The sequence below is a fragment of the Bombina bombina genome, chromosome 3 (assembly GCF_027579735.1).
Source record: "Bombina bombina isolate aBomBom1 chromosome 3, aBomBom1.pri, whole genome shotgun sequence".
Lineage (NCBI taxonomy): Eukaryota > Metazoa > Chordata > Amphibia > Anura > Bombinatoridae > Bombina > Bombina bombina.
The window spans coordinates 96,597,375-96,611,444 of NC_069501.1; the positions used below are offsets into that span (position 1 = coordinate 96,597,375).

The 14,070-nt window shown below is 35.4% G+C and overlaps 1 protein-coding gene across 3 annotated transcripts in view; it reads left to right on the top strand.

Annotated features, from left to right (window-relative positions):
• The window catches only part of ERG (ETS transcription factor ERG), a 498,711-nt gene that overhangs the window by 324,496 nt on the left and 160,145 nt on the right, over positions 1-14,070 (top strand). Inside the window, exon 1 of one of the 3 annotated variants that reach the window (XM_053705929.1) lies at positions 9,397-9,534. The exons of the other annotated variants lie outside the window; for them this stretch is intronic. Within the exon in view, the coding sequence (XP_053561904.1) occupies positions 9,517-9,534 (18 nt within the window). The 5' untranslated portion in view covers positions 9,397-9,516. Of the gene's footprint in view, positions 1-9,396; positions 9,535-14,070 lie in introns of those variants that run through there. 3 annotated transcript variants of the gene reach the window in all.

A 14,070-nucleotide genomic window follows, 5' to 3' on the forward strand; every position in this document is an offset into this window, starting at 1 on the left:
GCACTTTACCCCACTTACAGGGTGGCCGGGGGAATCAGGGGATGCCAGTGATGTCACCACCAGCCCGGGAGACCCAGAAGTTCTGGGCGCTGTTAGGAGCTTTCAAATTAAATACTTTCAACATAGACATATTTCCTCTATCTGCTATCCCCACCTATGTAATAGTTATCATTTATGTACATTCTAATTACGTTTAAAAATATTACAGTGAATATTGGAGATGGGCGAATTTGTTTATATTCAAATTCAAATGTTAGAACTAATGTTATTGTAGAAATTTGATTTATAATAAATAATAATAATGTTGATAAGAATGAATATTCTTGAAAATTCTATAATCGAATGCTATTTACAGTTTTCGAATGTCACTTTCAAATTCGAATGTTCATAATTAGATTGAATGTCCACATTCAAAATTTCAATTGTAACATTCGATTTAACAAATACTATTCAGAAGTTCAATAGTTCATGTGGTAGGGAATTTAGTAAATTTATACAAAATAGATACAAATATATAAATTAGAACGTTTCAATTTCGAATATTGCATAATTCAAGTATTATATTTATATTTAAAGAAATCATTAGAAATACTATTACAAATATATACATTCGAATTGTTTTAATTCAAATATTACATAATTCGAATATTACATTTAAATAGAGCATTAGAAATAATATTACAAATATATAAATTCAAATTTTTCGAATTCGAATATTGCATAATTTGAATTGAATTATTAGAAAAATTTGAATCAAATATTACATTTAAAGAAAGCATTAGAAATACTATTGCATTAAACAATAGTTAGAATGTTGTACAAACATTCGGAATTTGAAACAAACAAACAAATGTGTTTCATTTCTTCTGTTAAGTGTGATCAGTCCACGGGTCATCATTACTTCTGGGATATTACTCCTCCCCAACAGGAAGTGCAAGAGGATTCACCCAGCAGAGCTGCATATAGCTCCTCCCCTCTACGTCACTCCCAGTCATTCTCTTGCACCCAACGACTAGATAGGATGTGTGAGAGGACTATGGTGATTATACTTAGTTTTATATCTTCAATCAAAAGTTTGTTATTTTAAAATAGCACCGGAGTGTGTTATTACCTCTCTGGCAGAGTTTGAAGAAGAATCTACCAGAGTTTTGCTATGATTTTAGCCGGAGTAGTTAAGATCATATTGCTGTTCTCGGCCATCTGAGGAGTGAGGTAAACTTCAGATCAGGGGACAGCAGGCAGATGAATCTGCATAGAGGTATGTAGCAGTTTTTATTTTCTGACAATGGAATTGATGAGAAAATCCTGCCATACCGATATAATGTCATGTATGTATACTTTACACTTCAGTATTCTGGGGAATGGTACTTCACTAGAATTACACTGTAAGAAAGACATAAAGCTGTTTAATAACTAGAGATTATATTTAACGTTTTTGCTGGAATGTAAAATCGTTTTCATTTGCTGAGGTACTGTGTGAATAAATGTTTGGGCACTATTTTTCCACTTGGCAGTTGCTTAATCTGTTTTCTGACAGTTTCTGTTCTCCCTCACTGCTGTGTGTGAGGGGGAGGGGCCGTTTTTTGGCGCTTTTACTATGCATCAAATATTTCAGTCAGCAACTCATTGTATTCCCTGCATGATCCGGTTCATCTCTACAGAGCTCAGGGGTCTTCAAAACTTATTTTGAGGGAGGTAATTTCTCTCAGCAGAGCTGTGAGAATTATAGTTTGACTGAGATAAAAAATGTTTATTCTGTAATTTGTTTCCTGCTTTCAGAATTTGTTATCTTTGCTAATGGGATTAAACCTTTGCTAAAGTTGTGTTGTTTACAAGGATTGAGGCTATAACTGTTTCAATTTATTAATTTTCAACTGTCATAGATCTTCTGTGCTTCTTAAAGGCACAGTACGTTTTAATATTATTCTAATTGAATTGTATTTCCAAGTTGCAAGTTTATTTGCTAGTGTGTTAAACATGTCTGATTCAGAGGATGATACCTGTGTCATTTGTTGCAATGCCAAAGTGGAGCCCAATAGAAATTTATGTACTAACTGTATTGATGCTACTTTAAATAAAAGTCAATCTGTACAAATTGAACAAATTTCACCAAACAACGAGGGGAGAGTTATGCCGACTAACTTGCCTCGCGTGTCAGTACCTACATCTCCCGCTCAGAGGGAGGTGCGTGATATTGTAGCGCCGAGTACATCTGGGCGGCCATTACAAATCACATTACAGGATATGGCTACTGTTATGACTGAGGTTTTGGCTAAATTACCAGAACTAAGAGGTAAGCGTGATCACTCTGGGGTGAGAACAGAGTGCGCTGATAATATTAGGGCCATGTCAGACACTGCGTCACAGGTGGCAGAACATGAGGACGGAGAACTTAATTCTGTGGGTGACGGTTCTGATCCAAACAGACTGGATTCAGATATTTCAAATTTTAAATTTAAACTGGAAAACCTCCGTGTATTACTAGGGGAGGTGTTAGCGGCTCTGAATGATTGTAACACAGTTGCAATACCAGAGAAAATGTGTAGGTTGGATAAATATTTTGCGGTACCGACGAGTACTGAGGTTTTTCCTATACCTAAGAGACTTACTGAAATTGTTACTAAGGAGTGGGATAGACCCGGTGTGCCGTTCTCACCCCCTCCGATATTTAGAAAAATGTTTCCAATAGACGCCACCACAAGGGACTTATGGCAAACGGTCCCTAAGGTGGAGGGAGCAGTTTCTACCTTAGCTAAGCGTACCACTATCCCGGTGGAGGATAGCTGTGCTTTTTCAGATCCAATGGATAAAAAGTTAGAGGGTTACCTTAAGAAAATGTTTGTTCAACAAGGTTTTATATTGCAACCCCTTGCATGCATTGTGCCGATCACGGCTGCAGCGGCATTCTGGATTGAGTCTCTGGAAGAGAACATTGGTTCAGCTACTCTGGACGACATTACGGACAGGCTTAGAGTCCTTAAACTAGCTAATTCATTCATTTCGGAGGCCGTAGTACATCTTACTAAACTTACGGCGAAGAATTCAGGATTCGCCATTCAGGCACGCAGGGCGCTGTGGCTAAAATCCTGGTCAGCTGATGTTACTTCTAAGTCTAAATTGCTTAATATACCTTTCAAAGGGCAGACCTTATTCGGGCCCGGGTTGAAAGAGATTATCGCTGACATTACAGGAGGTAAAGGCCATGCCCTGCCTCAGGACAAAGCCAAAGCCAAGACTAGACAGTCTAATTTTCGTTCCTTTCGTAATTTCAAAGCAGGAGCAGCATCAACTTCCTCTGCACCAAAACAGGAAGGAGCTGTTGCTCGCTACAGACAAGGCTGGAAACCTAACCAGTCCTGGAACAAGGGCAAGCAGACTAGGAAACCTGCTGCTGCCCCTAAAACAGCATGAATTGAGGGCCCCCGATCCGGGATCGGATCTAGTGGGGGGCAGACTTTCTCTCTTCGCCCAGGCTTGGGCAAGAGATGTTCAGGATCCCTGGGCGCTAGAGATAATATCTCAGGGATACCTTTTGGACTTCAAATACTCTCCTCCAAGAGAGAGATTTCATCTGTCAAGATTGTCAACAATCCAGACAAAGAAAGAGGCGTTTCTACGCTGCGTACAAGAGCTCTTGTTAATGGGAGTAATCCATCCAGTTCCACGATCGGAACAGGGACAGGGGTTTTACTCAAATCTGTTTGTGGTTCCCAAAAAAGAGGGAACTTTCAGACCAATCCTGGACTTAAAGATCCTAAACAAATTCCTAAGAGTTCCATCGTTCAAGATGGAGACTATTCGGACAATTTTACCTATGATCCAAGAGGGTCAGTACATGACCACTGTAGATTTAAAAGATGCTTACCTTCACATACCGATTCACAAAGATCATTATCGGTACCTAAGGTTTGCCTTCCTAGACAGGCATTACCAGTTTGTGGCTCTTCCATTCGGATTGGCTACAGCTCCAAGAATCTTCACAAAGGTTCTGGGTGCTCTTCTGGCGGTACTAAGACCGCGGGGAATCTCGGTAGCTCCATACCTAGACGACATTCTGATACAAGCTTCAAGCTTTCAAACTGCCAAGTCTCATACAGAGTTAGTGCTGGCATTTCTAAGGTCACATGGATGGAAGGTGAACGAAAAGAAAAGTTCACTCGTTCCACTCACAAGAGTTCCCTTCCTGGGGACTCTTATAGATTCTGTAGAAATGAAGATTTACCTGACAGAGGACAGGCTAACAAGACTTCAAAGTGCTTGCCGCACCCTTCATTCCATTCAACACCCGTCAGTGGCTCAATGCATGGAGGTAATCGGCTTAATGGTAGCGGCAATGGACATAGTACCCTTTGCACGCTTACACCTCAGACCACTGCAACTGTGCATGCTAAGTCAGTGGAATGGGGATTACTCAGACTTATCCCCTTCTCTGAATCTGGATCAAGAGACCAGAAATTCTCTTCTATGGTGGCTTTCTCGGCCACATCTGTCCAGGGGGATGCCATTCAGCAGACCAGACTGGACAATTGTAACAACAGACGCCAGCCTTCTAGGTTGGGGTGCCGTCTGGAATTCTCTGAAGGCTCAGGGACAATGGAGTCAGGAGGAGAGTCTCCTGCCAATAAACATTCTGGAATTGAGAGCAGTTCTCAATGCCCTCCTGGCTTGGCCCCAGTTGACAACTCGGGGGTTCATCAGGTTTCAGTCGGACAACATCACGACTGTAGCTTACATCAACCATCAGGGAGGGACAAGAAGCTCCCTAGCTATGATGGAAGTATCAAAGATAATTCGCTGGGCAGAGTCTCACTCTTGCCACCTGTCAGCAATCCACATCCCGGGAGTGGAGAACTGGGAGGCGGATTTCTTAAGTCGTCAGACTTTTCATCCGGGGGAGTGGGAACTTCATCCGGAGGTCTTAGCCCAAATACTTCGACGTTGGGGCAAACCAGAGATAGATCTCATGGCGTCTCGACAGAACGCCAAGCTTCCTCGTTACGGGTCCAGATCCAGGGATCCAGGAGCAGTCCTGATAGATGCTCTGACAGCACCTTGGGACTTCAGGATGGCTTACGTGTTTCCACCCTTCCCGTTGCTTCCTCGATTGATTGCCAGAATCAAACAAGAGAGAGCATCAGTGATTCTAATAGCACCTGCGTGGCCACGCAGGACTTGGTATGCAGACCTGGTGGACATGTCATCCTGTCCACCTTGGTCTCTACCTCTGAAACAGGACCTTCTGATACAGGGTCCCTTCAAACATCAAAATCTAACTTCTCTGAAGCTGACTGCTTGGAAATTGAACGCTTGATTTTATCAAGACGTGGATTTTCTGAGTCAGTTATTGATACCTTAATACAGGCTAGGAAACCTGTTACCAGAAAGATTTACCATAAGATATGGCGTAAATACCTATATTGGTGTGAATCCAAAGGTTACTCTTGGAGTAAGGTTAGGATTCCTAGGATATTGTCTTTTCTACAAGAAGGTTTAGAAAAGGGTTTATCTGCTAGTTCATTAAAGGGACAGATCTCAGCTCTGTCCATTCTGTTACACAAACGTCTGTCAGAAGTTCCTGACGTCCAGGCTTTTTGTCAGGCTTTGGCCAGAATTAAGCCTGTGTTTAAAACTGTTGCTCCACCATGGAGTTTAAACCTTGTTCTTAATGTTTTACAGGGCGTTCCGTTTGAACCCCTTCATTCCATTGATATAAAGTTGTTATCTTGGAAAGTTCTATTTTTAATGGCTATTTCCTCGGCTCGAAGAGTCTCTGAATTATCAGCCTTACATTGTGATTCTCCTTATTTGATTTTTCATTCGGATAAGGTAGTCCTGCGTACTAAACCTGGGTTCTTACCTAAGGTAGTTACTAACAGGAATATCAATCAAGAGATTGTTGTTCCTTCTTTATGCCCAAATCCTTCTTCAAAGAAGGAACGTCTACTGCACAACCTGGATGTAGTCCGTGCTCTAAAATTTTACTTACAGGCAACTAAGGAATTTCGACAAACGTCTTCTCTGTTTGTCATTTACTCTGGGCAGAGGAGAGGTCAAAAAGCTTCCGCTACCTCTCTTTCTTTTTGGCTTCGTAGCATAATTCGTTTAGCTTATGAGACTGCTGGACAGCAGCCTCCTGAAAGAATTACAGCTCATTCTACTAGAGCTGTGGCTTCCACTTGGGCCTTCAAGAATGAGGCCTCTGTTGAACAGATTTGCAAGGCTGCAACTTGGTCTTCGCTTCATACTTTTTCCAAATTTTACAAATTTGACACTTTTGCTTCATCGGAGGCTATTTTTGGGAGAAAGGTTCTTCAGGCAGTGGTTCCTTCTGTATAAAGAGCCTGCCTATCCCTCCCGTCATCCGTGTACTTTTGCTTTGGTATTGGTATCCCAGAAGTAATGATGACCCGTGGACTGATCACACTTAACAGAAGAAAACATAATTTATGCTTACCTGATAAATTCCTTTCTTCTGTAGTGTGATCAGTCCACGGCCCGCCCTGTTTTTAAGGCAGGTAAATATTTTTTAATTTATACTCCAGTCACCACTTCATCCTTGGCTTTTCCTTTCTCGTTGGTCCTTGGTCGAATGACTGGGAGTGACGTAGAGGGGAGGAGCTATATGCAGCTCTGCTGGGTGAATCCTCTTGCACTTCCTGTTGGGGAGGAGTAATATCCCAGAAGTAATGATGACCCGTGGACTGATCACACTACAGAAGAAAGGAATTTATCAGGTAAGCATAAATTATGTTTTTTCGAATGTTACAGAACATTCGCCCATCCCTAGTGGAAATCCTAGCATCATGGTATTCCTTATTTGAATCATGAAGGAAAACATTTGGTTTGAGTGTCTCTTTAACTATAAATGAAGATAACCACTTTTTGTTTTTAGTTTAGAAATAAACACATATCATTGTTTGCAACCTTGTTTATTATATATAAAATTAATTCATTAATATTTACTTTAATGAGGGGGTCTCTCTAGGTGCTTATAATAAGCTATCAAAAAGGCCTAGAGACCCCCAGGTCCCCTTGTTTTAAAGCCCAGAAACCGGTAACGGGGATCATCTAATGTGAATAAATGTGCTAATGAGAGCCCCTATGTGCACATCAAAGTTATATAAATTAACCCAAAGGCCCTTATTTATATGAGGATAGCCCCTTCTTCTTTTGACTATAGTGTTTAAAAAAACACAAACACACACAATTGTTAACAACCTTGTTAATTACAATTTTAATGGAAATATACTTTTTTTTCACCATTGTGAGTTTACGCATGTCTTGATTGATACATAAAATAATGGTACGGTTTGAATCAGCTGGGTCTGCTGAACAAAACAATTTACAATATGTGTGGGTTTCTCACTGGAAAATAATCTACAGTAGGGCTTAAATGTAAGGAGCAGCTAAAAACTCCTAAACAGCTCAGCAAAAGGGTGGAAATGGCTCAGCAGTTAAAGGACCAGTCAACATAGTAGATTTGCATAATCAACAAATGCAAGATAACAAGACAATGCAATAGCACTTAGTCTGAACTTCAAATGAGTAGTAGATTTTTTTTTCTGACAATTTTAAAAGTTATGTCTTTTTCCACTCCCTCTGTACCATGTGACAGCCAATCACAAATGCATACACGTACCATGTGACAGCCATCAGCCATTCACAAATGCATACACACTTATTCTTGCACATGCTCAGTAGGAGCTGGTGACTCAAAAAGTTTAAATATAAAAAGACTGTGCACATTTAGTTAATGGAAGTAAATTGGAAAGTTGTTTAAAATGGCATGTTCTATCTGAATAATGAAAGTTTAATTTTGATTGAGTGTCCCTTTAAGGGGTTAAAGGAGCATCCTAACATTAAAATAAGGTGTTCTGTTCTGTGTGTGCATTTCTCTTTTATAAACACATTTTCTTATTTAAGGGACATAAAAACCCCAAAAAATATTTCAGAATTCAGATAGACCATAACATTTTAAACAACTTTCCAATTTACATCTGATATCAAATTGTAATTGTTTTCTTGTTATCCTTTGTTAAAAAGCAGGAAGGTAAGCTCAGGAGTGTGCACGTGTCTGCAGTACGTGTGTGCAGTACTATATGACAACAGTTTTGCAACAGTGTTATACATTAGCAAGAGCACTAGATGGCAGCACTATTTCCTGTTATATAGTACTAATGTTATACATTAGCAAGAGCACTAGATGGCAGCACTATTTCCTGTCATGTAGTACTAATATTATACATTAGCAAGAGCACTAGATGGCAGCACTATTTCCTGTCATGTAGTACTAATGTTATACATTTGCAAGAGCACTAGATGGCAGCACTATTTCCTGTCATGTAGTACTAATGTTATACATTAGCAAGAGCACTAGATGGCAGCACTATTTCCTGTCATGTAGTACTAATGTTATACATTTGCAAGAGCACTAGATGGCAGCACTATTTCCTGTCATGTAGTACTAATGTTATACATTAGCAAGAGCACTAGATGGCAGCACTATTTCCTGTCATGTAGGGCTCCAGACATGAGCACGCTACCTATCTAGAATTCACTTCAACAAAGAATAGCAAGAAAACAAAGAAAATGTAATAATAGAAGTAAATTGGAAACTTTTTTAAAAATTGTATGCTCTACCTGAATCATGAAAGAAGAAATTTGGGATTCATGTCCTTTTAACTTCTGCAAGCACATGAAGTGCGTTCTCTTTGTACACTAGAATGTCCCTTTAATAAAATGCTTTTCAAATAGCTATTTAAGTTTTTTTGTTTTTTTTAAACTTTATTTATAATCCAGATTCATCACAATATGGAAATCACAATATACAATATAGCAAAATTTACATTTGTATGATACAAAGAGGGAATTTGACAACCCTCATCCCCCTGCTATTTAAGTTTTATAAAAATATGAGACTGTATAACCAATTGCAGTGATGTCTTGCAGGTGGTAATACACAGTACATGAATATATATAAATATATATATATATATATATATATATATATTTATTTATATATATATATACTATTTATTTCATTGATGGAGATTTGCACATAAAACTTTATAAATGTCCAATAAAATGAAAACAAAAGGCAAAATATGTTTTTATACTCAAGGGACACTCTACAATGAACTGAGGCAGATTTTGGCCTATTATCCCTGACATCTGTATCCTGCTTGAACTTGCATATCATTTGTACATTATATTCTATCACACCTGCCCAAGTAGACATGGGCATTTGACACTTTAAAAAAAAAAATAAAAAAAAATTCTAGCACGTATCATCAAGAAAAACATCATTGTTTTGCTGGTCTCTTATCTGTATGCTTCCAAATATCCTGTTTCTTCAAGCCAGGACCAATAGAACGCTCTTCCTGTCTTTGACTTACTTCACTTCCCAAAGCTAGCAGAATCTCATCCGCTCTAAACAACCTCATCAATTCTACTTTCTGGTCAGTAGCGAGACTATAATAATTATTTTATCAATAATTAATAATCCTGACCGAGGAGATGGCAAGCACCATCAAGGTAAGAAAAATACTTTTGTCTTTGTATTCTTTTTTGTTTTATAAAGTTCATTAAAATGTTTCATTTCTTTTATCAAGAGAGATAAGTTTTGGGTTGGGCAACACCCCCACAACCACAATAGAAGGTAACAAGATTTCCTTTGCACTGCTTAGTAAATTTCCTTTTTCCTATCCCAACCATCCGCAAGCTTTAAAAACTTGAAACTCTGCAAAAAAGTATTTATTTTTTAATTCTGTAGTCCTAGTTGTGGATCTTATATGTACTTTTTCTATCATATTTTTTGTTTATTTTTTATTTTGAGAAATTATTCTAGCAATTGAGTATGGGGTTTCTCTGTATATTGGACCGTTCGATTGGAATGTACTTAGAGTAATGAAAAAATAATGGCCCTATGGTGCATGTATTCTTTTTGAAGTTTGTCAATTATTTTGTTATTTTGGGGTACGTAATTGGAAATTGTAGAGACTTGGTTATTTATGTAGCTAATGGGTTTCTCGTTGTTTTCTTCAACGATTACAGTCATTTTTATTTTGATATATTTTTTCTTTGTAAAATTGCAGGTTAATCCATTGATTTGTATTTATTTTATTGTTTTATGGAATTTAGAATAACTTTATTACTTGTACATATGGATTATTAATGCTATTTATTTTGTGTTTTTAAAATGGTAAGGCAAAGAATACAATAAAAAAAAAAAACTCAGTAATCTGATTTCTTATAAAACTAAAACCAAAAACAGACAGATATTGTTTGCTTTGGACTGGAAATATAATATAGATAAACTATGTTTTAGACTATTTATCTGTCAGTAACATGATAAACAGATATTTGGCCCATATATATTTTTATTGACAAAATATCACTATAATGTATTAGCCGGGGTAAAACAAATGCTAGTCAGGAGAGGAAAAATTAGTCAGGAGAGGAAAAATTCAAAATGTCTTACTTTATATATATATAAATCATTATTGACTAAACTGTATTATTTGCTTTGTTTCCTTATCTAACTTTAAAACTCAGGGGCAAACTATTACTTGTTTTAAAAATACATGAAATATATGTAATATACGTTTCTGGCACTGAAAATAGTAGTGATACTGTTTGAGTTCATTTGTTCATTTAAAGGAACAATGCAACCCACAAACATAATATTTATATCTACTGAAACCGTCTGGCCTGACATGATAAGATTTTTAATTGTTCATGGTTTAGAGAAAGTGACGCCTTAAAATAAAAATATACTTATAAGCTGCAGATATAAAGTATATTGTGTAGGAGAACAGTTTAGCTTAGCTTGCATATATATATTTAATTACATTAGAATTTGCTTTGTGAAAATATTAAATTTATGGTGGGGGGGGGTTATGGTTTTGGCAATTTATTAAAATTGTATTTTTGTCCATTAGAAACATTCTTGTTTGAATTAGCTAAACCACCTGAGTTTCAAATGCTGTAACATTTGTATTTCCTGTGTTTAAATCAGGAAAACAAAACATTTCCAAAAGAGGCTTTTCCTTGCTTTTTTTGCTGGGATTTTGTATTGGTTTTTATAGACCAAAAAATAAGAAGTACAGTAATTACAAAAGTAAGAGGTGACGATTCAGCGTTAATTGTGTGTATGCATACAGATTTCTGCTTATTACAAATAATATTAATTCATTATGTTTCCAATGAACCTTGTCCTATAATTTAGTGTCATTTATTGGATAACATTTACAACATTATTGCTATCATAAGTAAATATTCAGATGTTTATATTTTATTTTTGTATGTGTTTCTTAATTTAAAAGTGTGACTAGCTTTTAATATTTTAATTATCTAGGATATAATTGTGTTTATTAAACTACTTGACCATGCAACAAAATTTAAACAGATCCCAAAAACAAGATTTCTGAAATGTTGTTTCAAGACTAATGAATTGTAATAAAACATTATATTAAATAAATAAATAAAACATGGGAATAATGCTGTGAAAAGTGTTATCTGATGTCTAGAATTAGCCTTGAATTCTGAAAACATTAGGTAACCAGTGCAAATAGCTTTCAAATAAATTGAAATAAACTCCAGTATATTGTGATTTGAGTCTAGATTCTATAATACATGTTTTATTGGAACATAATCTCTCATATTGTAGTATAAGTAGTATAAGTACTGAAAAATAATTCTGAACATTGCATGCATTGTAGATATCCTAGAAATAATTTATAAGAGTTTTATTTACTCTTTCTTTTCTTGTTCCAAATGTGCACACGGTATGTACAATTAACATGTAACTAAACCAAGCCCTTCTATACTTTATACTATATATTAAAGTTCATACTATACTGGGGGATGTTTGTTTGTTTTTGTTTGTGTAAATCTTTTTATTGAAATGTTTACAATATTATACTCATGCTACACAGTTGTCACAAAAATATCTTTATGAGGAACAATCAACTTTGTCATTTAAGATTTTCTTTAAATTAAAATTTTAGTCTCATGAAAGAATTCAGTTCTGCAAACCATTATTTCTCCATAATAAAAAAACAGAGACATTGGTCACCTAAACTAACCAATAAACCACACACACACACACGAACACACACACACACATATATATATATATATATATATATATATATATATATATATATATATATATTTGTTGATCAAAACACAGTAACATATGAACTGGGGAAACTACTTGGGCCACTTATTTTGTAACTATATATGTCATCGTTGGCCTCTGTATTTAAATAGCTAATCTTACATATCTTGAACTGTAGTCACAGCTTTATAATAAGATATAATTATCGTGCATGCTACTGTTATATATTTTAGACATTTTATTTAAGGATGGAAACTGATACAGATGCAGATTAGATATATTCTGAGAGCCCCATTACTGTTAACTATTCAATGATATTCTATAATGTAAGTAAAGCAGTAAATAATTAATTGTTAGACCATTTATATAAGTTTATATAGTATTTTATATTTAATTTATTTTTATTTCAAGTAATTTTTTTAAAATGTATTGTATTTTTGAATTTTTCACCTAGTTTAATCAATTTATCATCCCCAGAATCAATAAATCACAGTCAGTAATGGTTGTCTAGTTAAATCTGATTAGGTAAAATATCTAAAAAAATATTTTTATTAAAAAAGACTTGCCAAATAAATAGAATATAGTGTTGTTTTTATTTATTTTTAACAAAAGAAAAATATTTAAGCTGAGCATAAATATTATAGCTGTTCAATTGCAAATGACTGCTGAGTTAATTTTTCTTCATTTTAAATGTTTACAAACCAAATTGTATAATTGTAGAGAGTTTTGCCATGTTGTTTCATTCTAAAACCAACATGTATGTATATCAAAGAAGTATATTTGTTAAAAAAGTAATTTAACTATTTTTATGATGATTATTTTTCTATTTTTTGTACATTTACTTCTTTATTTGGAACAAATACAAATATTTAGATTTTTAAATTCTACAAGGCATCAGCAAAATATGGAAACGATACTATCATACAAAAGTATTAAATGCGCTGAAGGAATATTGGGTTGTTTTTAACCCATGTCCTGCCAGATGGAGTTAGATCCCTTTAAAGGATTAGTAAACACAGCAGATTTGCATAATCAACAAATGCAAGATAACAAGACAATACAATAGCATTTACTCTGAATTTCAAATGAGTAGTAGATTCTTTTTTAACACATTTCAAAATTATGTATATTTCCACTCCCCCTGTACCATGTGATAGTAATCAGCCAATCACAAATGCATATACGTATAGTCTGAGTTCTTGCACATGCTCAGTAGGAGCTGGTGACTCAAAAAAAGTGTAAATATAAAAGACTGTGCACATTATTTTTAATGAAAGTAAATTGGAAAGTTGTTTAAAATTACATGCTGTATCTGCATCATGAAAATTTAATAAAACTTGAGTGCCCCTTTAACAGAAGTCAAACAGAAGACAAACTATTGCAATACTTATAGAGGGTATTAACACAATTGCGTAGCGTTAACTGTCTCTTTTTCTGTTGAGCAGATGTGCTAACTCCTGTGCAAGTGACATTTTGAGGTTTGTGGTGTATACAAAGTTTTGCCATAATTCAGAATACCACTTCAGTGAAAGTTTTTGTGCTGCTTTAACTGACATATATATCTGTTACCACATTTCTGACACAGTAAAAGGAGGAACACTTAGAAATATTACTAGAAGGCATTTTTGTGAATACGTTAATCATTAAACTTTAGTCAAGAAGTAAAATTAAACAGCATTATTGTACAACATTCATTTAACTGATGAGTTTTTATGAAGTCCAATGATTGCAATTTTAATTTATGTGTTGTAGCTATAACAGGGAAAAGCATTGTTTTTTTTTTTTATTGATTCATTTTTTTTGTTGTTTAAAAATGGATATTCCACTGATTGTAAGGATTGTTGTTATCAGCCAGAGAGCTTTTATCCCGGTAGAGCATTTCATATTTGTTTTAAGATCAAAATAATTAGCTTTAATGTAACCTTTTTAATAAAAATAAAAAATAAAAA